General features: G+C 35.9%; 2 protein-coding genes and 1 long non-coding RNA gene across 3 annotated transcripts in view; 1 reads left to right on the top strand and 2 right to left on the bottom strand.

Annotated features, from left to right (window-relative positions):
• Positions 1 to 24,883, bottom strand: part of LOC141447530 (lachesin-like) — an 860,405-nt gene extending 835,522 nt beyond the window's left edge. Inside the window, exons 1-2 of the mRNA XM_074115178.1 lie at positions 24,778 to 24,883; positions 24,100 to 24,209 (exon numbers count right to left, since the gene is read on the bottom strand). The gene's annotated coding sequence lies outside the window, so the exon portion shown is untranslated. The remainder of the gene's footprint in view (positions 1 to 24,099; positions 24,210 to 24,777) is intronic.
• LOC141446605 (protein GVQW3-like) lies at positions 10,864 to 11,913 on the bottom strand. The gene has a single exon (XM_074113151.1). The coding sequence runs from the start codon at positions 11,911 to 11,913 to the stop codon at positions 10,864 to 10,866; it is 1,050 nt and encodes a 349-aa protein (XP_073969252.1).
• Positions 21,367 to 26,409, top strand: LOC141447531 (uncharacterized). Its single transcript, XR_012454400.1, has 5 exons — positions 21,367 to 21,639; positions 24,113 to 24,339; positions 24,791 to 24,898; positions 25,092 to 25,238; positions 26,208 to 26,409. It is a non-coding gene; the product is annotated as an uncharacterized lncRNA (long non-coding RNA).
• The last annotated feature ends 1,121 nt before the right edge of the window (positions 26,410 to 27,530 follow it).

The following is a 27,530-nucleotide window of genomic DNA, read 5'->3' on the forward strand; positions in this document are numbered from 1 at the left end:
CCGCCCTTAGAGAACACACAATCGTTTTTAAGCCAGATCTCAGAAAAAAATAAATCTCAAGTATGTATCCCCTCCATACGACATTCTGAGGTTTCTAACTTCTACAGATTTTTTTTCAAACACTACTTAATTCTAGGGGAGGGGGTTAGCTAATACTGGATTCCATCGCAAAGGTCACAGGTTCGAAACCAGCTGCTGGCCTCTTAGATTTTTCTCTTTATTAGGAGCTTCTAACAGCAACACTGTTGTCAGTAACGAGAGAATATCAGGAGACTAAAGAAAGCTCCTGGCACCAATAACCTCAGATGTTGGCGCGCCTTAGGTAGCCAGATTAAACACATCATGCAGAAATGACTTCTTTAATCTAAATCCCCACCCCACCCCCCAATCACTCCTCAGAATGTCCTAAAACGAATTTCCCAAGGAAATTATTCAAATAAAATTAAAAAAAATAATCTATTGATTGTTGTACACCGGAAGTTTAATGAAAAATGGTAGGAAAATATTTTTTTAAATCCCAGAAAAGTGAAAATCTATTCTTTAAAGCGATACTTCCGGTAAGAAGAAGGAATTAAATCTGAATATTTCCAGTTTTTCACGTATTTTTTTCCCACACACACACACACACACACACACACGCACACACACACACACACACACACACACACACACGCACACCACAGTAAAACCATTTTCTGCAAACCACTTTTTCGACCTTAAGGGAAAAAATTTTTTTGACACGATCGCAATGCTTTTCCACTTCAACTGTAAAAAAGAGAAAAGTGAGGAAATTGACATTGATATTACGTGACAATGTCACACCTAGTAAAAAAACATGTCAAGAACATAACGGAAAACATGGCTTCTTCAATCTACTTTGTCATTTCCTTTTTTCTTTCTTTCTATCTTTTTCTTTTTGGTGGGCGGGGGGTGTGTGGAATCATACCAACTGTATTATTGAAACTTAATCAGTTATTCTTCTGTTCTATATAGAAGCCACAATTGGCTTTTGAGTTGGCAGAACTGTTTAAACATTTTAAATTGGATAGCATTGGCTAATTGAGTAGCGGTAGTAACAGGTTTGTTGTCATAGAAACTCAACGGTTACCTTTGTGGTTTCCAGATTGATTACAATTTTGTTCCCTACAAATGAACTTATTTTGAATGTATGTGGAAGGTCTTTTTTTTAAATAATTCTACACTAAAGCCATATTAATTATTAAAAATTTTAATCCTCCCAGCCGGATTTGAACCAGCGACCACGAGCACGTAACTGTTCTAATATTTAATTACTGCAGCCCTGTACCAACTGAAATACACCCTATTTTACCTTTGTTATTTTGGGTCATTTTTTCCGCAGTATTTTTTTTTTTTTTTTAATGCGGAGTTTTTACTAACTCTTTCCGGAAGGAGTATTTTGCAACAGTGCATGGAGATTTAACCAGATATATGTAGGTTTTGGAGTCCTCTGAGATGATGTCATCAGATAGGTTAGTTAGAAGGGTGCGGTCTACTAAGCGCTCACTACGATCAAAATATATCTTCAGCCGTTCCACTATGACGACTGCGGTCACAGTGGTCGTGGCGAAAACGTCACTAATGACGTCATTATTTTCGCTCACGGGAAGCTCACAACGCCCCACCTACAGAGCTGGATCAAAGTGGACGTTCAGAAATTTGGCGCAATTTTTAAAAGGAAAGATGGCGACCGAAAAAATATGTATCATGTAAATAAAAGTATTAGCTCAAGTAAATAATTGAATGTGTTTCTCGAAAGTCTAAAAAAAATAATAAAATGAAAAATTACTTATCCCTTTTACATACTAAATCATTTTCAGCAACTTTTTTCTCGAAACCTATTAGATCTGGGTTGTTGCAAAAAAATTACAGCTATAAAGGAGGGTTTGCACTATATTTTAAAGAAAATTTGAGAATTTTATCTTTTGTAGAAAAAGAGAAAAAAATTGTCAAAGTTGGGTGTTTTTCAACTTTACGCTTTTTCGTGCAGTTTTTGACGATCAACCCTTATACAACTGTCCTACCGGACAGTTTTAATCACTGAATAACGGCCAATTACACTTTGATAGTGAATAATACGGTCGCCTAAGTTTTCGCTTTTCACCATTGCGATTTTGTAAAATTGCATTCCACTTTACATCTGAACTAGATGAAGAACTTTCTAAAGCATTAATACGTTGCATTAATAAATATCCTACTGTTGCCACAAAAGACATTTTAATTTTATTTAAACGTAAATATAAATACTTCACGAAATTGTAATATTGAATTATAATGTATATATTGTATATTTTTAATATAAGAGGCCTGTAAATTAATAAGACTGATTTTTTAAAAAAAATTTATTCAAAAGGAATTACAATTCTTTATTGTCACCTTCAAAATAACTTCCTTCTGAAGCCACACAGCGCTGGAGACGTTTCTTCCACTTCTCATAGCAGTGCTCGAACTCCGATACTGGAATAGCCTTTAGCCGTTTGAATGTTTTCAACTGTCCCAAAATGAGTTCCCTTGAGGTGATTTTTCCAACTTCGGGAAGAGAAAAAAGTCACAAGGACTCAAGTCAGGGGCGAATAAGGAGGCTGAAGAGTCACAGGAATGTTTTTACTGGCCCAAAACTCTGGTTTATTGAAATTGCTGTGTGACAAGGAGCATTATTGTGATGCAACACCCACTTGTTCTTGATGCACTGCTATGAGGAGTGGAAGAAACGTCACCAGCGCTGTGTGGCTCCAGAAGGAAGTTATTTTGAAGGTGACAATATAGAATTGTAATTATTTATGAATACAAAAATTTAAAAAAATCAGTCTATTCACTTAATTTACAGACCTCGTAAGTCAACTTTACCAATAATTAATATAGTTTATTATAATCGCTTATAAACGGGGTTAAAATTAAAAAATAACCTCTCCAAGCTTCTGACTTATTTTCTAGGCCGCCATTTGTAATGTTTACATGAACGGTTGAAACACCCCCATAGTCCATTCCACTTGGGTTTTCGATTGTAACGCTCGCAAGCAAGTGGAACGGGCAAAACCGTGCGGTCGTGAGCGTGGTCGTTGTGAACGCTGAGTGGAACGCACCCAGAATGGAATTAACGTGAACAAACCAAGTTTAGATTTTATGATTTATAGTTAATTATATTTAATAATTATTAACTAATAACATTTCATAGAGTTTTTTTATTATTAGAGAAAGAAAATTTATAGAATTTTCTAAAGAGAAAATGAAGATAATAATTTAAGAAGTAATGATAACTATTCTTGGCCACAGGAAATAATCACCAGAAGCTGCATACAAGATGTGTACCCCCAGCGAACAAGAACTAAAATCATAAAAACTAAATTTTCATAAAGGTTTTTCCTAAAAATGAATGAAAAAAAAAAACAAGTTAGTCAGGAAACTATTCATCATGGTTGAGTGCAGGAAAATAAAAGAAAAGTCTATCAAAAAGTTGGAAAAACCTTGACAGTAACCTACAAAAACATCAACAACCACAACAAAAATATCCCTATTTTCTTTCTTTTCTCTTTCGTGAAAAACTGTCAGAAAACTCTTCCCCGCTAAAAACCTTAGCATCATCTGAACCATCTCTAGCTTGCAGTCTCTTTATTTCCAAGCTATTGGATTGGAATACATTAGGGAAATAGGCACATCACTGACTGGAGCAACTTACATTTTCCCTCGTTTGATCCTTTTTTTTTTTTTTTTTTTCTTTCCTAGCAAGAAGCCAGAGGGATTAGGGAATAAGGATAGGAAACTACTTCGTACATTTCTCTCCAACTGGAAAACATGTTGCATTCAATATGGAAAATGGAAGGAAAAAGAAATGAATAAATGAAATCTGGAAATAAAAACAATGAAAACTTTACTACTTAGGTTTTTTCTTATTTTTCTTTTCATTATTTTAAGAAAATCAGCAAGTTTAATACTTATTAAAATAAGGGAAACTCTCGGTACATGCGACGGGAAATCTTACTTTACTAATAAGGGTAAGGCACTTTTCTAAGGGCCAATTTTCTTGCCCCTCCTTTTGGTGTGTCTTCTGTCTTGACTGCTCGTGAACCTTTAATGATGTGAAGTATTACATTGTCACAATTAGCCCTGAAGATGACCTAGTGCTCCCTAGGTCGAAAGCTCGGCACAATAAATGAATATCATGACTGAAACGGGCAGTTATTATTTTTTCAACCTTTTGAAACAATGAATCAGTCACCAAAAATAATGGAACAGTAAGCTGTAGTACGAAAATACTTTCACATGACTTTGCCTGAACTTAACTTTGATGGCGATTCTCCTTTAGAGCAAATATATTGTGATTGTGATCTATTAAAGTAAAGTAAAGTAATTGCCTATTTTTTCAGGCAGGCTTTACGTCCAACTACCAATTAGGTGTCGTGGACGGAGGCGACCAGCAAATATACTTTGCTATAAAATCATATTAACCATTGAATAAAATCTAAGGCCTAGACCGGGGGAATCGAGCCCACTAAACCAACAATACATCTTAGCTTTGCGGGTCTAGCCCTCTAGCCTATAACCGCCTAACATACTTTACTATAATAAATTTCTCATATGAACCATTAAATAAAATCCAAGGCCTAGACCGGGGGAATCGAGCCCACTAAACCAACAATATATCTTAGCTTTGCGGGTCTAGCCTATATCCGCCTAACATACTTTACTATAAATTTATCACATTAACCATTAAATTAAATCCAAGGCCTAGAGCAGGGGAATCGAACCCACTAAACCAACAATACATCTTAGCTTTGCGGGTCTAGCCTATAACCGCCTAACGTACTTTACTGTATTTCTTTTATTAACCATTAAATAAAAGCAAAGGCCGACTAGACCGGGTATCGAACCCAGTACCACAATACATGTTACCTCGGCGCCTTTGTGATCTATTAAATCTTGTGCTTATCGTAATCTTGAACGGGTAATCGAGAGAAGCTCATTCTCTTACTTTTGTAATCAGTCAATTTGAAGAAAAGTCTTACAAGTAAAAGAGAAAAATCTTGTGAGAGAATCTAAGTAAGGATTCCCCCCCCCCCTATTTTACACAGGATCAGACAGGAAAATCTGAACAGCTTTTCAAGTTCTTGGAAGAAGTTCCACACAAAGATAAGACTTCCCTTTCGTGCCCTACACCCCCTCTCCACCCCCAAAAGTTTTCTTATTCAATAAAAATCTATCAACACTAACAACTTATGAATATTTATTCATGTATGTGTAAGTACATATTTATGAGTTCCTAGGCCTTACATAAGCCCTCCAAAAAGAAGCGCCAATTTGTTTCTTTTCTAAAGAGAGCCGAGAGAGTAGGCTATCCAATTTCCCGACATAATGAAGCTTTTATAAAGTTTTCCCTATCTTGATATATGTTATATGCCTTGTAGGCGGACATTGTAGGCCCTATTATCCCTGGGTAAATACACTTGTGGCCTAGTCCACTTTACCATGGGGAAATAGATCACGTTCAAGCGTTACAACTCAATTATTCAAGCTTATGAGGCTATTCACAAACCTCGCCTTCCCCCCCCTCCAAGATTTGGGCTAAACTTCCTTTTACATATAGCCTTTTACCACGCTTACAGTAGCTCCACCTGATGAGTAAAACTTGCAACAGTTATCGATACTATTTAAGATCACGTAATGATGGCGGATGTCGTCACACTTAGTGGTGGTCCCTTACATTTCCAAAAATGAAATATAAGAACTTCAACTTTTCTCTTTTCCCTTAATATTAAGGAGATTTGCAATTGTGCAGACAGGAAATTAACAATTCGAGCTTTCTGAACACGAAATAGTGATTCTTACAAAAATTTGTGTTAACCATGTTCCAAGATTTTTTTTTCTCAGCTTACGAATAAACGAAGCATGAACATTCCAGGATTATACTAAACGCTGTAGCTTTTCTCAGCCTTCTGCACTTGCGCAGTTTTTTTTTTCTCCACTCCAGTTTTCGATTTCCGCTTGTTAAAGTTAAAAAGGTCTGAAAGGCTAGAGCCTTTTTAAACTCAACTGCCGGAAGTCCACGAAAAGATGAGGCATGCAACGAGTCTCGAATTGTGAGCTTTAAGGGAGTTTTTAAGTGTAGTTTTTTGATTTCGAGGGTAGTTCAAATTAAAAATTAATATAATTATAATTTTTAAACTTTCAAGCTTTTATTAAAGCTGCAATTGTAAGCTGAACCATAGGCACCGGCAAAATATTCACAAAAAAACCACACGGTGCGCGGATCGTATCTTCACTGGAGCAACAAAATGTCCTCTCTCCTCTTTGCGTAGATTGCAATGAGGAGAAGGATTTCAAACATATAATAATGGATATGTCCACGTTATGTAGAAGGAAAGGAAACGAATGTTTGACGACATATACAGGTATTTAGATGCACCATTTCACTACGAAGACATAATATTCTCCACCAACATCTATGGGCTTAAATCTGTAGCAGAGCCTAGCAGTGAAATACGGAGTGTATTTAAAAGTTATAGCCGATTAGAATGAATGGAAGAAAATGATTAGAGCAGGATTATGGTGATTTTAATTTCGGTTAAGCTATAAGGATGGCAGGTATACGTATAGAGTACTGATCCATCCATTAGTTGTAAGTTTGTATGTAAATAGTTTGTATATAGTAGAGGGATGAATGAGTGAAGCGAATGTATTTATAAGTAAGAATGGAGAGTGAGTGATATTCTAGTGATAAGCACCTAGACGATGCTCTGGCTGAATGGCGGAAGCCAATGCCAAAAAAAAAAAAGACAAAAAAGTATACACAAAGTCCCTTTCTTAACTTTTAAGTACGATTTAATTGACGCAAAATAAAACAAAAAAACAAAAAAACTCATTGTGAAGATAGAAGATAGAAGAGTGCAGATATTGTCAGCAGAAGATTCAGCGTGCCAATTATCTCAATCATTTTAATCTTTATGCAAAATATGAAGGATATAATGTCTAATAAGTTAATGAGCAATAAAGATAATCTAAACTGGTGGCATTATCAGGGGTGAGTGATCAAAATAGGGAATAGTCCTGTTATATTATTGGACATGATCTATTATATAGAAGGGGGATGATCTCTCCCCACTCTTTTACACACGCACACATGCACGCTCAGTTTATCGTACAAAGATAAATTTCCTGTTTCACAGCTATTCTAATACTGGGCGATATGCTACGTATTTTACGTTTACTAGAATGGGGAGATACACGGAGGATCCAGGCTAACCAGTGGTTGATGTTGGTGGTTACTAGAGGGATAGGGTTAGGGCAATCCTGCCTTCATAGCCATGGCTCTCCCTAACACATATTCTGGATCCCACTATTTATCATTACACACACACATACTCTCTCAGGCAACAAAACTGAGACCCAGATCTATGAGAGAAATACTAGTTTTATAAACTGATAGGAGAATATGGTCAGCTGTGATAAAAAGTTTTACGCTGGACTAATCCGCCAATGAAATATAAACTAAAAATGAAAAATGAAAAAAATTATCGTAATATTTCATAGTGAATGAGTAGCTTAACGACGTTTTGAAAAAATATATATTTCTTTATTCTGCTGTTTTCTGTCAGTCCGTATGTCTATCTTTGTGACAATTTAATTGGTTAGATTAGATTCTTATGAGTGCTAGCCACGAAGCCTGAGACGTCACGCGACCCCCCCCCCCCAAACAAAGAGCATTTAGTGGACCAAAACAGTACTTGTAAATTTAACAGCCGTTTAACTGTTGACCAAATCAAAATATCACCACTTCACTTTTCAATAAAGGAAAATAGATTTTAATGCAATCAACAAAAGTGAGTTGATTATACAGCTTTATAAATTCCCTATACCGATTCCAAAAGAACACTCGTATTTATTGGTAAAGTCTGGGATTTGTAGTCTGGGACAAAGTAGGTATACGAGGTGTGGCTATTAAAATAAAGGAGACTGATGCTGCTACAGAAGAACTATGCATGCGCCAAATCCTAACGACCGAACAGCTGTGCAGTGTAAAGCCTCTTCTCTTTCGATTGCAGCGTCTCTCTCGTGTTTGTAGAGAAATCTGTCTGACCGGAACCGTCCGTTTGTGTACTAGAGGTGTTAGTTTCGTTTTGCCCGAAAACATGATATACTACACGTGTAGTAGAGCAACGAATTGTCGTGAAATTTCACATGAAACTGGGTAAAACCGCTACTAAAACTTATCTTTTATTAAAAGAAGTTTACGGCGATGAATGTTAATCACGTGCGCGCGTTTTTGAGTGGTTCAAAAGTTTCCAAGATGGCCGAGAAGAAGTCGGAGATGATGACCGCCCGGGTCGCCCTTCCACACGTCCAAAACGGATGAAAATATTCGATTATAATTAATCAACATTACTACCGTGAGGTGCTTTTGCTTAACTCCGTGAAAGAGTAAGGAAAAAACGACCCGATTTGTGGAAGAACAAGTCATGGGTTCTTCTCCATCAAGACAACGCGCCAGCTCACATTGCATTGCCTGTCAAGACGACGTTTCTAGCCAAGTACAACATCCGCTGTTTTAGGCCACATCCGCCTTATTCGCCTGTGACCTGGCCCCATGTGATTTTTATCAGTTCCCCCTAAGTCAAATCGGAATTAAAATGAACACGATGTCAGTCCGTTGAAGCTGAGTGAAAGAAAAAGCGGCACGCAAGGAGAAGAAAAAGACATCCAGCACTGTTTCGAACGATGGTAAATTCGCATGGAGCGTTGTAGTGATAGGGGAGGGGGGTGTATATTGAAGGTGATAATAACTAAACATGTATAGATTTAAAATAAAATGTTTTACAGCAATAGTCTCGTTATTTAATAGTCACACCTCGTAAGCGGGATTCGAATTGGGAATCGCCCACTTACAAAGCCACGCTCTTGACCACTCAGACCAACACCACCCTAGTGGCATCTATACGTAATATTAAACACACACCTACTAGCCCCACACAGAACAAATTTCTACAAAACCACTGAACAAGTTTCATCACTTTCTCATCCTGGAAATTAGGGAAACAGTAAGGAAAGCAACTCTAAGCGAGGAACAAAGTAAAATTTCAGATATTTAGGGGGGAAAAAATGGTGTACCATCAAATTCTTACAAAAATAACAGCATTTCCATGAGCAGAAAAACTTTAACGTCCCAGCAATGTTTAAACTAGAAGACGTATTTGCAAGTTGAAGGTTAGCAGCACTTCAACTAATTGGTAAAGACAGTTTGGTTAAGAGGGAATAACTGACAACTTCAAAATACTTTTGTTTCTACTCTTCCCCGTACCACTAACAGGAATACATCATATTCTCTCGCTTCTGTCTACCAGCATTCCCGGGATATGCTAATCGAGGAATGTTTTAAAAGTAAACTTACGAGTAAAGGGAAGTATGTTTTGCGATTCGGGGGACGAGGAAAATTGCTAACGGTACATGGAAACTAAGGAAGTAGCAGAAAGTAGAGCGGAAGTAAGGTTACATTTAGTAAGGTTAAGATAGAAGGTAACATAACCTCGCTTTTAGTTTTCAAAACTTAGGATTATCAACTTCATCTTAACATTTAAAGTTTAAAAAAAAAAAAAATTTATAATAAAGTTTACCCACGTCTTGTAATTTTAGTTTCCGCTTCTACTAATGTTAATACAAGTTTTCCTCACTTTCTGTTTGTCTGTCTGTGTATTTAAGTAAGGTGCACAGCGTATGGGTCTTTTGTTGGAATTAAATTTTGTTCCTTTGTGCATAGTTTTTTGGAATGGTTACTAACTGAGGTGTGAACATTATTTTGTAAGTTTCAAATCCTTAAAGAGAAGAGAGAGAGACAGAGAAAACAGGAAAGACTTTTCTTATCACTTCTGTTGTGTTTGTCAACTCTTCTCCATGGCTGGCAATATCCAGAGAAAGAGTCTTTTTCTCATGCTGGCTGGCTCTACTCTATTCAAAGGGGGAAAAATTCCCAGATTTCTGAGAGCAAGATATTGCAAGGAGCTTTTATACAAAACTTCTTGTTACAATAATAAAGGTTAAGTAGCAATTCTCTTCTAAGTAGGGAAACTTTTTCATCTTACTTGAATCACCCGTATGTTGGAGTAACATTGTTTGAAATTATCGCTGGCTTCCCTCTCTCTTTTACCTATCACTCTACCACAATCAACAACTTGAAGGCCAACTTTTTGGAAAAACCACTAGGAAAGAGGGGAAACGGTCTGAAAGACTAGTTCACTAGTTATCACAACTTGTTATGGGCCAAAATTTCTCCGGTTTTCTAAGTACAGTTTCACTTTTCCAATTGTTTTCTTAAATCACTTTCTTGTACTCCAATCAAGTATGGCCACCTTGAAAGTTGTGGGGGGGGGGGGTTTAAGTAGATTAAAGAAAATATTTTGGGGGCCATTTTGTAAAAAAGGCACCTTCCGGTGGAGAGTGATTGTGGACCTCTTGTGGTACTGGGTTCGATTCCCGGTCTTTAGGCCTTGGATTTTATTTAATGGTTAAATGAGAAATAGTAAAGTACGTTTGCTAGTCGCCTCCGTCCACGACACCTAATTGGTAGTAGGACGTTAGGCCCCACCTGAAAAAATTGGCGAATACTTTACTTTACTTATGGACCTCTGAGTTACAGTCGTCTTCCCATGAAGGTTCAAAAAAAAGAAAAGAAAAAGGAAATATAAATTTTGAGTTTCCTGCCATTATTGCTGCTTGTTCGCACACTCCTCGTTTCCGCCCTTTTCTAAATTTTCCAAAAACCAGTTAAACGTGTTTGATGTGTATACAGGGTTTGTCCCAAAAGTAATAATGAGCCTTTTTTCAAAAAAATAGATTTATTGATTAAACATTAATTACAACTTAATACTCTTTAAAATAGTCACCTCCTGCGTCTATACACCTTTGCCAACGTGTTTTCCACGCATCGTAGGCCCTCTGGAACTCGCTTTTCGGAATGCTGTTAAGGCAACTCGTCGTGGTTTTTTTAATGTTGTCCAGGGTCTCCAGATGCTTTCCTTTCAGCTCCCTTTTCACTCTTGGGAACAAGAAGAAGTCTGCCGGGGCTACATCGGGGCTATAGGGGGGCTGTGGCACCGTTGAAACACCGATCCGGGTCAGATAGGAGTTGACAACGAAGGCGGTGTGACTCGGCGCGTTGTCATGGTGGAGTCTCCATGACGACTGGATCTCTGGCCGGACGCGGGTGACTCTGTGATTGAGTCTTTTGAGAACTTCTTTGTAGAAGTCTTTGTTGACAGTCTGCCCAGGTGGTACAAACTCGTAGTGCACGATTCCCTTAGCGTCGAAAAACACGATGACCATGGACTTGACGCGGGACTTGCTCATTCGTGCTTTCTTCTGACGCGGTGACGAGGTCGTGTGCCACTCCGCACTCTGCATTTTCGTCTCTGGATCGTATTCAAAGATCCATGATTCATCTCCTGTGATGACGTTGTCAAGGAAATTTGGGTCCTCCTCACAGAGTTCAATCAGCTCTTTGCACACTTCCACGCGCTGCAGTTTTTGAGCGTCGGACAAGACTTTTGGCACAAGTTTCGCGCAAATCTTACGCATGGCCAAGTCTTCTGAAACAATTCGATGAACATCTGTTTTCGGCAAATTTAATTGTTCTGACATCAAACGAACACTCATTCGGCGGTCTTTGTTCAACAAATCTCGCACACGAGTGACATTATCGTCCGTACGCGATGTTGATGGACGCCCAAAACGGGCCTCATCGGCCACTTCTTCCCGGCCTTCCTTGAACGACTTGTGCCACTTTTTGACCTGTGAGTACGACAAGCAATCATCCTTGAAGGCCTGAGTGAGCAAATCAAACGTTTCCTTCACCGTCTTTTGGAGTTTGACGCAAAATTTTATCGCATAGCGTTGCTCCAAAGTTCTCTCCATCCTAATCACGACGAGGCTCTGCGCAGAGGTTTACTAAAAATGACGTCCCACCGCTCCGAGAGCTCGTACGCAACTGAACCAGGGGTCGCTGGCAAGCTTAGAGTCCCTTTCACCACTTCCAGCCGGTCGCACATGTGTGCGCTGTACAGTTGCATGGCAAAAAAATGAGGCTCATTACTTTTGGGACAAACCCTGTACACGTCAAACCACAAATCTCTATTACGGTGCGTTCGACGTGGTATACTCGTTGTGAAAAATATAAAATTGCCATTAACTACAAAAAAAAACTCGAAATTTTAATAAAATACAATAAGAATATTATTTTGGTGGGTTGTTTCCTTTATCTTACCCAATAGAACTGCCAAGTATTTTATACGGAGGAGGTGGTGGGAGTCAGCCCAATGATAAGTGGTTGGTACATGTTTGGTCTCCGCATTAGAGATTGGGGAATTAGGCACACAAATAGAAGCTCTCAACCCTTGTGCAATGCCCGTTTTAACCTTTTAGATAGAGATTCAGACCTCTAAGTACGAGCATGATTTCATTTTGCACAGAATTCAAAAAGCTCTTTTCTATTCCTTGTAAAAGCTCTTGCGTCCCTAGTTATAACTAGAGCAATGCATACGAGAAAAAGCGGTGCAAGATTTTGCAATGAGCACAGAATGCTCTGGTTATCTCAAGCCCCAGAAAGAGAGATTGCAGAAAAAGTCGCTGGCAGTGACTATTACGGCTATTGTAAACTTTTTGGTTGTTTTCGACGCTGCGTTCGACGTGTAAACCACGTCCATTGTCTGATTTTAATTCCGCACACTGTGGGGGGTTTTTGTAAAAAACTAAATTCCACCGCTTAACTAGTTAAGTGATACTTCCATTTTAGAGATTCTGTTCGCTAAGTAACAGTCGCGACCCCCTAATCCAAATATAAGTTACAGCCCCCTAAGAATTTTTTTTTTTTGTTTTGTTTCCGTATTTGTTGTCACACATTACACAGAATCCTTTCTCTAAAAACAAAGTTTCGAACAGAAGGGTCCTCAAAACAGATTTGAGTTGGTAAAGACTCAAAACCGGAAATGTGACTTGATCGCATTAGATTACTTGGTAAGTAAACGAGAAAATGTCGTGGAAATATTGACATGAGTTCAGTAAAATTTATTGTGCAAAGAAAATTTATAAATTTAAAAATTGCAATCAATTTTAAATCTACGCAAACATTTGTTTTGTGTATATTGTGGCTAGATTTACTAATAAGACATAACATACGACATTATTATGGATGCGGTAGACCTGTTGAATACCGCCATCGAACGAACAACTTTTATGAATTAGTTCGGCCTAACAAGTTCACTTGGTTTTGACGGTAACATAACTTCAAATATACATAATGTACATTCCAAGTTGTAAATGTTTGGCTTATTGTTTGTGGTAAATCTGTGGCACAGTCATGCGTGACTGATAGCATGATGATGACGACGACGACGATGATGACGATGATGGTGGTGATGATGAGGACGATCTCTGATTCAAATGGTGATGATGTGAACATTAACAGTTTAGCAGATATCTAACACACACACACACACAATCGCACACATAACACTCTGTGCATTGTACACAAATGGTTGTACGTACCAAGTTAAAATACAAAATCTCTTTGCATGTTTGAACATGCTTACTCTTTATAATGCCCCCCACCCCAGGCTTTTGTAACTTCGTATGATATATACATATAGATATACAAATCCAGTTTATACTCCTACGACTTAACACCCCACCTCTATGATGAAGATGAAGCCATGGTGATGTTGCGTAGTTGCAAAACAACACAGCTGACCAACTCACAAGACTTTCAATTACTAATAATCTCCAGATTCATTTCCTTCAAAACTCAGGAAACACAATCACTTCTTAATTAAATTTCAAAAAAGCTTCAAGAAAAATTATTGAAACCATTTTCAAAATAAACTCTAAGTAACCAGAAAAATCTATTGACTAAAATGGCATTTCCGGTAAACCGATTTAGTTCAAAGTTTTGAATATTTGTAAAAGGTAAGCTTATCCCCACTCAAACCCTAGAACTGTCGCAAAAAAAAAAGAATTGCCTTTGAAAGGTATATACTCGTAAGTACGAGTAAATCGCCTATTTTTTTCAGGCTGAGCTTAACGTCCAACTACCAATTAGGTGTCGTGGACGGGGGGGGGGCGGAAGCTCATGCTTTACTATAAACAATTTTTCCTAACAAATAAATACGCGAAATTCGAATTAGGGATCTCCCACTTGCAAAGCCGCGCTCTTGACCACTTGACACGTCCCTTATTTTGCTGTATCATTGTAACAGGATGTTGCCCAAGTGAGATCAAAGTCACAGCTGCAGTAGAAAAAGATCTGTACAATCATAGGAGGCTGCGAATGGCGTCACACCAGCCTTTGGTATACAGTCGACTCTCGATAATTCGAACTCGACAGCGGTTAACTTCGGTAAATCGAAAAAATGCAGTTATTTCGATACGGTCTTTACTATAAATTTCTCATATTAACCATTAAATAAAATCCAAGACCTAGAGCTGGGGAATCGAACCCACTAAACCAACAATACATCTTAGCTGTGCGGGTCTAACCTATAACCGCCTAACATATTAACCATTAAATAAAATCCAACGCCTAGACCAGGGGACTTGAACCCTCCATCTACCGACATCTAATTGGTGAAGTTGGACGTTAAGCCCTGCCTGAAAAAAGTAGGCGATTACTTAGTCGTGTGAGTGTGCTCGCTAGAGATTTCCAAATTACCGGAATCTGAAAATGTGGGTATCTAATGAAAAACGCAAAATCGGAAGTGTACACGATGTGAATATTTAACTTCCTCTTACTGAGTGCTAAGAGTAGTGAAAATGCTTCATTGAAGTAATCATATTTGAGGCGTTCTAGAAGCCTATTTAAATTGTGATAAATTGTGTTGAACAAAAGGGAACAATTCGTCTATTGAGTGGTGATGGGAGGGGGTATTAACCACTATATTCCATTATGGAGCTAAAATAAACAGAATGTTCTAGCCTCTTGTTTGGTTTTAGTACCATTTATCTAATGTCTGGTCCATGGAACAGCCCAGGATGGATAGACAATCTTGGTTAAGTCAGGAATGATGGAGGAGAATGGGTGATAAAAGGCCCAATGGAAGATCTCTTACCACCCCTATACCTTTTACCTCAGCAGTTGCCCTAAGATACAGGCTTGTATAGTAGTAGCCCCAAACAAGACTGCTGCAGTCTATCCAGAAATAATTCGATTATAACCCAAACAAAACCAACATTTCGGGGTCCAACATTCCAGAACCACAACTAATCCACAGGAGCTTCAAATTACAATTATTTACGTTCCTGATTGTACCGAGGTCCTCACTAATTTCAACCAATTCAACCTCAGTCATCAATAGTAAATTAGTTTATTATTAAATAATATAAATATTTCTCTGTTGATTTTAATTTATAACTTTCTATTAGAACTTAAGTATTTTTAACTAGAAATACTTGTTTCGCAGGGGGGTCACCTAAATCGTAATAGAGTCGTACCAAGTACATAAAATTCTCGCTTTTGGAAGTGTCAATAGAATTTTCCAGTAAGATATTAAAAAAAAAAGAAAAGTTGTATAACATTCATTAGTAAAATATGGAAAGTTTAAAGAAAATTTATAGTACTATTTTTTGGGAAAAATCTCTCACAAAAAAAAAACTAAATCTACAAGGTGGTTACTTCAGGTTTAAGAATTTTGAAGCTACTTTTCACCAGTTTTCTTTTTTCTGTTGGCGGTGACCTTGATGAAAACTCAAAAAGTGAAAATTTGGCACGATCACGATGCTTTATAAACTAGTAATCAGGAAATGGTGAGGGAGGAACTTCCTGTTCTATATGTAACACGGAATCCGACAGAAGCTAGACTGTTCTGAATTTCAGTACCACCCGAACAAAAAAGGTTAGCTCATCAAAAAGTAAAGTAATTGCCTACTTTTTTAAGGTGGGCTTTACGTCCAACTACCAAATTAGAGTGTCGTGGACAGAGGCGACTAGCAAACACACTTTACTATGAAGTTCTATTAACCATTAAATAAAATACAAGGCCTAAAGACTGGGAATCGAACCCACTAAACCAACAATACACTTTAGCATTGCGGGTATAGCCTATAACCTCCTAACATACTTTACTACAAATTTCTCATGTTAACCATTAAATAAAATCTAAAGCCTAGACCAGGGGAATCGAACCCACTAAACCAACAATACATCTCAGCTTTGCGGGTCTAGTATCTTAACCGCTCGGCTACCGTGGCGCCTAGGTTAGCCCATCAATGTAATTAGTTTTAACAAAAAATAGCAAAGCTCAAAACTGGGTACATAGCAAGAGGAGAGTAAAATGACGTTTCTATTTTCTACAACTTGGATACATACAGCGGATATAATACGCCCCCGCTAAGCACTTTAGTATAATACAGCTGGCCCATATTGTGCACCTAATATGAAATAGACAAAGTAGCTAGTTTACAACAAATCATTGGAATCCACCCCCAAAAAAAATCCCCCTCAAAAACTGAAAAATAGATAGGGTAATGGCGCACTTCCGGTTTGCTAATTTTGTCTGTAGGCTTATTGGTTCGTTTCTTTTTCCTTATTGGTTCACGGTGAAACGCACCTTACCTAACCCAGTCAGTTTCCCAAAAACACACAAGGGTTAACCTATTCAGGTTACCTTAAAATAAAATAAAAAATCAGGATGAGCGCAATACTTCCTCTTACGAGTAGAAACAGGAAGTAATGAAAATGGCACAATATCAAGTGGAAAATGGAAAATTTATTTGTATGCTTTTGTAAACATTAGTTAGTGGTAAATGTATATTACTAACATTATAATATACCGCAGTAGATTATTATATAATAGGATGCAAATTATGTATGCATGAAAGAGCACTAAATAAATACCAGTAAAGCGCATAATTTCTAGTTGTGTACACTATTCTGAATTTGCGTTTCTTTATTTGCGATGCGCTTATCGCTTGAATACCTTTCTGATTTAGCTGAGTAGAGGAAGCACAATATCGCAACGGAAATTGAGCCCCTAATGTAAACTAACTTAAACAAACAGCTGTTCTAATTAAAAACCATATTTGAACGGTTAATTATGGCAGCAATTATATGCATATTAATTAAAAAATATTATTTTCCGCGCATGCGTCCAGTTTTTCGCTATATACAGAAAAGGCCACTGTTTCTAACCTCTTTAGAATCATCTCCTAGTAAATGATTGATCAGTTAAAATGCCCAAAATAATAGCGAAACCAAGTTTAGAAGTAAAGTAATTGCCTATTTTTTTCAGACGGGCTTTACGTCCAACTACCAAATTAGGTGTCGCGGACGGAGGCGACTAGCAAACATACTTTACTATAAATTTCTCATATTAACCATTAAATAAAATCCAAGGCCTAAGACCGGGGGAATCGAACCCACTAAACCAACAATATATCTTAGCTTTGCGGGTCTAGCCTATAACCGCCTAACATACTTTACTATAAATTTCTCATATTAGCCATTAAATAAAATCCAAGTCCTAGACCAGGGGAATCGAACCCACTAAACCAACAATACACCTCAGCATTGCGGGTCTAGCCTATAACAGCCTAACATACTTTACTATAAATTTCTCTTATTAACCATTAAATAAAATCCAAGACCTAGACCAGGGGAATCGAACCCACTAAACCAACAATACACATTAGCTTTGCGGGTCTAGCCCATAACCGCTCGGCTATCGTGGCGCCTAAGTTTAGAATTAAAATGCTGAACACCACAAACTTGGCTTATCTAAATAGAGTTCACAGTATTACAAAAGGTTACAGGAAATAGTCCCAAAATTTGAAAAAAACACGACAAACTTTAGCTCCAGTGGCAGCCGAAACGTGTTAGAATATCCTCTAAAATGGCATTAATGTTAGTCATACAGGCTTGCCACCTGTCCAATATTAATAAGAATCAAATGTGAGTTTCCCAATTTAATGAACAATCAGCTCACCGGATGGAGCCACATTATCGAATAGAATTTTCCCCTATTTTAAGAATTTCCTCGTAAATGATTTTATTTTTAAACAGTGTACAGTGTTTACAAAACACGTAACTCCTACAACTTGAACTGGAAACTGAATTACTGTACTCTACTGAGAGAGAGGCTTTGGGTTGATTCCCTTTAAATGTGAGCGGAATTAAGTATTATTGAAGAAAATGTGTAAAATAGAACTTAGAAAGAAAATAGAAGTAAAAGAAAGTCACGTGATTAAGCACACGAGATTTTCCCCTCCTTACCTTGAACAGATAATCTTACAATACTTTGGAAAAAGAAAAATAATCACCTTTTACTTTAAGATGGAAGAAGAAAGTAAAATGAAATCACAAAAATAACTTATTTTCATACTTTCACTTCACCTAGTTGGAAAAGAAAGATAAGAAATCGCAGGACCCAATTTTTATTGGCGCTCTTGAGAAAAGTTCTTTCTCCAATAATAATATGCAAAGCCAGAAGAGACTGGAAAACAGCCGAAGGTGGAGGAGTTAAATTTAGTTAAAGTAGAGGTAATAAAATATCTTAAGCATCAAGTATGACGTCGTGGCGAACTAAAGGGAACGCTAGCAATGACGATGACCTCATTATATTATTTAAAGAAAAAAGCAAAAAAAAATGGTGGTGAGATGGAGGCAGCGCACTCTACGGTCATAAAGAGTTCCTGTAGTTTGGGTATAAGTGAGTGTCTGTGTGTAAGAGAAGAGGATGCAACCATGCCAGAGGCCAAATGGCAACCAAGGAAGTGGGCGGAAGATAACTATAGAAAAATTGCGACTAGAGTGGGGATTATACTTATTCAGATTCAGCGGATAGTGAAGGCATGGAAATGAGGTTTGAAAAATGTAGGTCTGACGAGCTCTCCGTCGCTCGCCCCCCCAGAATTCGCTAGCACAGTACGGGGGTTATGGCAGGTTATTATCAAATAGAATAAAAAAGAAAAGAAAATCACTCGCCTCTCACCCATAACTGTATTAAAAAAAGAGAAAAACACAACACTATATTCTGCAACTATACAACCTCTAGTGGAGGTTATTAATGTGTTACATTTCCTGCAGAAGCTGTCGCGGAAGTTGTCCAAAAAAAACAAAGTGAGTTAAATAAGAAAGAAACACGCCTCATCTATTACAGTTTTCTGTTTTTTCTTCATTTTCTAATCTTCTAAAATTATTAAAATATATTTCTGAGATTAATGATTTAAAAAAAAAATAATATTAAGAATCTAGCTGTTATACTTTCTTTTTTTTTTAATTTATTTAGTAATTTACAATCTGCATACAGATGTATACAATAAGTAAATATAGAGAGAGTGATGAACTGGTGTGGGAGGAGAGCAGGAGGAGAGAAACTACCCAGCGGTAGCACTCTCTATAGGAGAGAGAAGAGATAGGAGGAGGAGAGAGTGATGAACTGGTGCGGGAGGAGAGAAACTTCCCAGCGGTAGCACTCTCTATAGGAGAGAGGAGAGATAGGAGGAGGAGAGAGTGATGAACTGGTGCGGGAGGAGAGAAACTTCCCAGCGGTAGCACTCTCTATAGGAGAGAGGAGAGATAGGAGGAGGGGAGAGTGATGAACTGGTGCGGGAGGAGAGCAGGAGGAGAGAAACTACCCAGCAGTAGCACTCTCTATAGGAGAGAGGAGAGATAGGAGGAGAATGGCGTTTAGGCCTTCAGACTACAAGGAAGTCGCGGGGCCACTGGCGATTCAGTCGGCGAGGAGTATTAGGGATGTCAGAGGAAGCGAGAGACAGTACAAAGAGGATTAGAGCTAGTCGAGAGAGTAGTATGGAATTTTTGGTATTTAGTCTTGGCGAGTTGATCTATGAAGGGAATGTTGAGGTCGGTGTGAAGTGTGAGGTTAGTCACCGTAGAAAGGAGCGTCAGCTATCTGTCGGCAGTAGTTTTGACTGAAATGTCCTGTACTGTCCGTATGTTTTGTAGGTTTGGCTGAACCCCACAGATCCGTAAGTCCACATAGGTTAGAGAATAGTGTTTTATATTAAGCGTTTGAGTTCAATGGGTGAAGTTGTTATACTTAGAGGAACATTTTTAATTTATCTCAAACTGCTTAAAACTAAATTTTCCTAGAAAAATCATTGGGAGAATACGGCGCCTTGATTGACGTAATAGGGAAAAACTTCTTGTAGAGATTCAGATTCTACTCCAAGGACTGTTTCACCGAGTAGAGGGTGAAGAGAGAGAGAGAGAGAGAGAGAAAATGTTGTATCCCGGGACGCGATAAGATCACGTACAAAAAGAACATCAAGATCGTTGTGAATGGTCAAAAACAGTTAAATAAAAATTTGAAATCCATTTCTATTCAGCTGATACAGCCAAATTGCGCACAAAATAACCTGAGGTTTTAATTGGGGGAAAAAAAAGGAAGCTTCTATAAATTCGATTGTAAGACCCCCCCTTAATCCTTGTCGAACCTACCAGTAACTCAGCGAAAAGAATCCCCCTCCTCTACCACAAGAGTACCACATCATCGAATGAATAATAATTCACTTTTCTGAAATTTTCAATGATTTTTCCCTGAACTTCAGAAATATTTACTAATTTTTCTCAGCAAAATTCTTTTTAATGGCATTTTGAGCAAGGATAGATTGTAAGTTACCTTTCTAGTGTCATTTCGATGCAATGAGCAGTTTTCAGTCTGAATAGTTGAAGGCAAGGGTACCTTTTTTTTTTGGAGGGTGACTGATTATCAGAGAGGAGAAGAGAAATCATAGCCAGTTTCAGTCTTATTTCATTTTTTTGATTAAGCTTTCGACAATAGAGTCTAAGCATCTTCAGAACTTATTTTGATTAATTAACACTGCTCATTGGTTGTGATAATACTGTGTACTTTGAAGCATTTTTTTACAAGGTAGATGCTTTAAAAACTTTTTAACTTATTCAAACTGTCTGTTCAATACAGGCGGAGTGAACCAACAGTTAAACTTTGAAAATAACAGTTTTTAAATCATATACCATGTAAAATAAAAAAATCCTAAATCACACATAAAATTAATATTAATTCATCAATATAAAACCCTGAATATGACCTAGTCCCTGTTCAAATGATTGCCCAAAACAAATTACAAGAAATAAGACTGAAATTGGCAGTAACGTCTCTTTCCAAAAAAACTATAATGTTACTAAGAACTAAATAAATTTATGAATAAAAAAAAAAAAATTAGAGTTTGGAAAAAAAAAGTACAAGTTTCGAACCTGAGAATTATACTAACTGAAAGTCGTGTGAGTGGTAACATTAACACCATATTTCTAGGTGAAGTTCGCGAATAAGTCACTAGAGGGCCTAATACTAAGTTGTTACATCTGTTGTTATCGTTACCAAAAATTTTTCTGCGAATTGTAAGCAGGCAAGGAGAGGTGGGGTTTAACATGGAACCTTTTTGCTAGTGTGTTAGCTTCACGAAATCTACTTAGCTTTTAGGTTATGAAGTACACATGGAAAGTTGGAAAATAGGACTGAATTGGTGTCTAGTTTTTTATTTTAATGATTCTATGTTTGCAATTTGAATTGAAAATTAATACTCTACAAAATAGGATGTGGCAGAATTTTCCTGTTATATTTTATTAATGTTAATAAGTGGAAACTGCATAAAGGTTACATAGTATCAAAGGTGCGTATTGCATGTAAAGTAATTACTATTTTTGGTTACACGGAGGTGTGGCCTATTTATTTTAAGCGCATGCGCAGTACAGCACACTTACCGTTGACTTTTTAAACTTCTTCCCGCCAATGTTCAATATATTCTTTTTAAATTTCTCAACTTCCCGCTAATGTGCTGTATATAATTTTTTTGAATTTCTTACCTATTTATTTTTAGTGAGCATGCGCAGTACACTCACACTTAGTAACTGCTTCCTTTCCAACGTATTATCAGTTCCCGCCAGTGTCCAGTGTGTAACTTTAAGTGCGTTTTTTTTTAAAGTTCATAAAACATGAACGTTTAAAATCTACAGTTTTTCTTTTATTTAAAGCATGTAGTCTGAGTGAAGATGGAGAGATGAAAGTTTCAAAATTTTGAATAGGTGTTGGTTTCATTAGTAATAGATATGTAGGTCCGAAGTGTGTTAAGTATGAAAAGGAGTCATTCTTCCATGGGCGATCAAATGAGAGCATTATTTAAGGGAGTAAATAAATTGTATTAACAGAAGGATAGGGATTGCATTGAATAAGGTAGGCTTCTTTTCTTTTGTTTTTCATGCGTCTGAATTACAAATTAGATTTGTGTGTGGATTAGTTGGGTAGTGAGGGGGTGTGGGGGGCGAAGCCCCCATAAAAATAAAAAACAGATCAGGGGGTGTGGGGGCAAAGCCCCCACAAAAAGGGGGGGTTTGGGGGGCACAGCCCCCACGAAAAATTTTTTAAATAAAATTTTCAATCTTGAATTAATAATTCGAAGTGATTCTGATTCGCGTTACCATATAACCCGCCAGATTTAAATGTAAATATAAAATAAAGAAATATTTTTATATTTACATTTGAATTTGGCGGGTTATATGGTAACAGCGAATCAGAATCACTTCGATATTAGGCCACACCTCCGTGGGCTATTGTAAAGATTTACCCTATTTTTTTTTATCTTTAAAGACAGAAAAGACTGGACAGTCAATTTTACTTTATATTGCTGCCGAATTCGATATAGTTAGAGGCGAGTTTACAATACTTAACAAACTTTAGACCGACGCAACGGGCTACATCACATTAAGTGATCTTTCTTTTTCTTTTAAGAAGAAATAATTTTGCAGATTTTAGATTCGAAGACAGTTATATTACAGGATGATAAATTCTCACTAGATTGCCTCTGGGAACTATAATAATCCCCTTCAACCATGCTGCTAGGGCATAGTCTGGTCTGTTTCAGTTACGCTAGGCTACGCAGGTATGTTAGCCCTCTTCCAAAACAGACATTAACTAACCTACATAGATCAAATGATTAAGAAACTGGTTCTAAGAAAGGAGACAGATCATGAACCTTTAGAAAACCGGAGCAAAAACTTTTCGAAATTAACTCCTTGGAAACGCAAAAATGTTAACTGCAACAAGCCTACAATTGAGAATACCCTGATCAACAAACGATTTCCTGTACCAGACTGTTCTGTGACATATTTCAGACCACTCCCTGACTTAAGCCCTATCAGTTAAGATATTTGCTTGTAGCTACACTCGCCTGTAACGACTGCATACCTAACCAATAACAAAATGTACTTCGCAACACATACTACCATTAATCGAAAACTCGGACGTTTCAAAGCAACAGACAACTTCCACTTATCCTTTCATACACTTTCTCAACTTTACACGATCACATAGGCGAACCCACTTCTTCACAGAAGCCTAGACCAGGGGTCGGCAACCCGCGGCTCGCGAGCCGCATACGGCTCTTTTATCCAAATTGTGTGGCTCTTCAGCCTGTCCAAAATAAATTGTATATTTCAATTTTATTGAAACAAGTGAAAAGTTCATTTATTAAAGTAAAGATATTTTTTTCCAAAAATGATTTTAAATGTGATAGGTTTGAAATTGAATAGAATTATATTAAAACAAAGTACGTAATTATAAAAGACTGCCTCCATTTTCATTCAAATAAAGGTTTAGTTATTATTTATTCGTTTATTTACTTTGAATATGTGAAAATAAATATATAAAATTGTCAAAGTTGACGATCAACCCTTTTTACCACTGTCCTACCGAACAGTTTTAAAACATTTAAAGGTTGTTGAATATCATAAAATAATAATTTGCAAGTTCAAATGGTCTACAGAGTTGTTTACACTATCATCTCTGCGGCTCTTGGTAAGATTTATTAAAATTATTTAAGGAAAAATGGCTCTCTACTTAAAATAGGTTGCCGACCCCTGGCCTAGACTGAAACCTAAAAGTTGTGTTTCTTTTCTATCTGCAATTGGTATCGATATACGAGTACAATTGTAAGACTCTTAAGTTCTATGTGAGTTAGCATGAACTCTACATTAAAAAGAATAAAAATATCTTTCACTGAAAATAATAAAATAAGTCAAACGAAATGTTAAAACTTAATAATTAGAATTTAAAATATTATATATAAATTTCTTACCTTAATGTTGTAGAACCAATTTAGAAACTGCATCCCAGCTGTTCCAAGAAATAGGCACTGCACTAACACAACACTGCACAAAACTGCACTTCCCCACTGCCCGAACTGATCTGTTTGGAACAAAAGTAATTTTCATCAAAAAAGAAGAAGAAGAATTACATTGTTAACAAGAATAAGGATAATTATAAATAGGGAGTGAACCATATTTGATTCTAAAGAATAAAGAATTCACATTTTAAGGTATGTAATACAATAAAAACCATTTTTTTGGACTATTGGTTTCAAAATAGGCAACAAATTGAAGCTTGCCTGAAATTTTCAATTACAAAAGACAAGACTGAACTCATGATTTATGAGAAAACTAACAGACAACTTTCTTTTATCTTTTTCTATACTTTCTCAACTACACCCGGTCACATAGGCGAGCCCATTTCTTCGCTGAAGCCTAGATGGAAACCTAAAAGTTGTATTTTCTTTTTCTATCTGCATTTAGTGTCGATATACAATGGTATACAATTAGTCTTACAATGGTAAGACTTAAGCTGAATGGGAGCTAGCATGCATTTAATGTAGAAATAAAAATATATTTCACTTAATATAACAAAATAGGTCAAAAGTAATGTTAAAAAACTTACTAATTAGAATTACAAATATGGGTGTATGAATTATATATCTTACCTTAATTTTGTAGAACAAATTTAGAAACTGTAACCCAGCTATTCAAAAGTAATTGCACTGCACTAACACAACACTGCACTTGCTCACTGCCCGAACTGATCTGTTTGGAACAAAAGTAAAGGTATGTAGTAATTTTAAAACAATTTTTTGGATTGTAGATTACATATTAAAGCATATTTAAAAATTTCAGTTAGAAAAGAAAGACTAAGAGTTCATGACTCATTTAATAGATAATTAGTAAACTAGAATTGTAACTATAAAATATTTCAGCACCAGGATTTAAATTAGTGTATTTAATTTAAATAATGTTGCAGGAACAACCCAGTAAATCCCTGTAAAACAGTAAAAGCAACAGGGATTGTTGGATTTAAATTTCAAGATCTTCAAATTTTAAACTTTTCAAGACTAATTGTAATCCAGAAATAAAAAAAAAAATAATGAAACGAAAATTAGAACTCCAGGTAGGCTTAATTTTGTAATTATTGCATAATTAATAAATTTTTTAGTATGATTTAATCTTTATTACAATATATATGTATATATAATATATTTAAAAACCTTTTTTAGTTCATTAGATCCCTAATGAACTTTCAAAAATTAAAAATTTGAAGTGTCTGTTAAGATAAAAAAAAAAAAGTGACTGTATCAAGGCCACTTAGACTTTTCCCAAAATCTTAAACTAACCATTTTATCATCTTTTACAAAATTCAATCCTATGTAATCCTTTAAAAAAAAGCATTATTAAGAAAAACAAAGAAAAAAGAAAAATCAATAATCATGAAATAACATTTTAGTAATTGCAATTAAAGATCATTAAGTTGGTTAATAAATCTAAGATTAACTTATTAGCTGTCGCCATATTTGAATCTTGGAAAACTGAAAATCTCGTTAAGATTCTTCATAATGGAATCCATTATAAAACCTAAAATATTTCACATAATTTTAACGTTAATGTACCACTAAACAAATTCAAGTATAAATAATGACAAATAGCTTTACTGATGATCATTAATTTGATTAGTAATTATTCGATTTTAGTTCGCCATATTTGAATCTTGAAAGAATTCAAAAATTTCTTTAAAACTTTTTATAATGAAATCCATTATAAAACCTAAAATATTTCACATAATTTTAACGTTTAGGTTCCATTTAACAAATTCAAGTATAGATTTTGTTAAATAACTTCATTTTAATTACTTAAAATTTAATTTAATTTCACTTACATAGAGATGGTCTTCTTAGGAGCAGCCAGTCAAAGATGGACTAACCCTTGTAGAGGGGGATCACTCTTCAAACAGCTTCCGATAATCTTTTGACTTTATTAACTATTAAAATTGATTTCAATAATCATTATTATTTATAAAATTTATTTTAATTCATTTTCTTTTTGGTTTTAATTGAAAAAAAAATCGTTTTTTTTTTTATTTCAGCGAACTGAGTACACTTAATTAAAATGACGTCATCTTCTACAAATGGCATTGGCGTGAAGAATTTTAGTTGAAATTATATTCTTAATTTTGAAGAATTTTTTTTAAATTAATATTTTTAAAGTGAAAAACAGTTTAATTTGTATAAAGTAACAATATTTTCAGTAAGTTTTATTTAGTGAACTTAATTATCAAGTCATTTTAAATAGAGGTTTGTAACATTCCTTATTAATTATAATATTTCATATTAATATTAAATTTTTTTTTAATATATTATTTTACACAAATATTAAAGAGTGCTTCTGAAAGATTATTAAATTTGTGTTCAAATTTAGCCGATATAAGTGATTTACTCATAAATTAATTCCAATTATGAAATTATTTGATGCATCATTTATTACAATCATGTACCCAAGTACTTGGTGTTCAATATGGCCAATTTACGCATTTTAATTGGATATAATTACATGCTATCCATTTTTTTTTTATTCCGAAAACTTTGTTCATGAAGCAATGAATTCACATTATATTAAAACAAATAGATTTAATATTATATACGTACATGATGAGGATATTATTATGGATACTTAGACCCGTTTAGGGGTCGAGCAAAGGACTTTTCCAGTAATTATTGATTACAATTGTTTTAAAATAATGTCTATTCTAGAAAAAAAAACAAGTTGGAACAGGAATTGGATAAAACGTAATGATCTGTGCCTAAATTTTATGATGAATAAAGTAATTCCCTCTGATGTAAGTTTAAATTTTAATTTGACATTCTTGTGCCACTTACCAGTTAGTTTAAACTTCGCTATTTCTTCTAAAATGTTCTCCAAAATATACTATTTATTTTACATTTAAACGATAGTATTCCACTTACTATTTGTGCATTGGTTTCCGAGTTAATTTATGTTCCTTTAGCCGGTCTATTTAATGCAGAAGATTTCTTGAAAAAAAAGTCATCCAGCAGCACCTAAAACAATTCATCTTCAAGAGAAAACAGAATTAGTTAATATGTGGGTGGTAGGTACATTTTTTTTTTTTTTTTTTTTTAATTTTGCTTCCTTGAGGCCAAGTTCGAGACAAAAAAAACAGCTGATGTGCAGAATTTCTCCCTTTAAGAGGATTGTAGTGAGTTTATTTATAATTCTGTAGCATCGTCGTCTGAAGCCGAAGTGATAGTCTGTTAGGAAATGTTGGACTGGCACTATTGCTTTCAGCTGTTCTAGTCTGTTAGATGAAGTCAAATGGTACGGTTTTCCAGGTTTATGTATCATTTTTATGGATGTTTCCAGGAGATTGAAAAGTAAGTGTTTTGCAGTGGAG

The sequence above is a fragment of the Rhodnius prolixus genome, unplaced genomic scaffold (assembly GCF_049639745.1).
Source record: "Rhodnius prolixus isolate KJV_2025 unplaced genomic scaffold, Rpr scaffold_7, whole genome shotgun sequence".
Classification (NCBI taxonomy): domain Eukaryota; kingdom Metazoa; phylum Arthropoda; class Insecta; order Hemiptera; family Reduviidae; genus Rhodnius; species Rhodnius prolixus.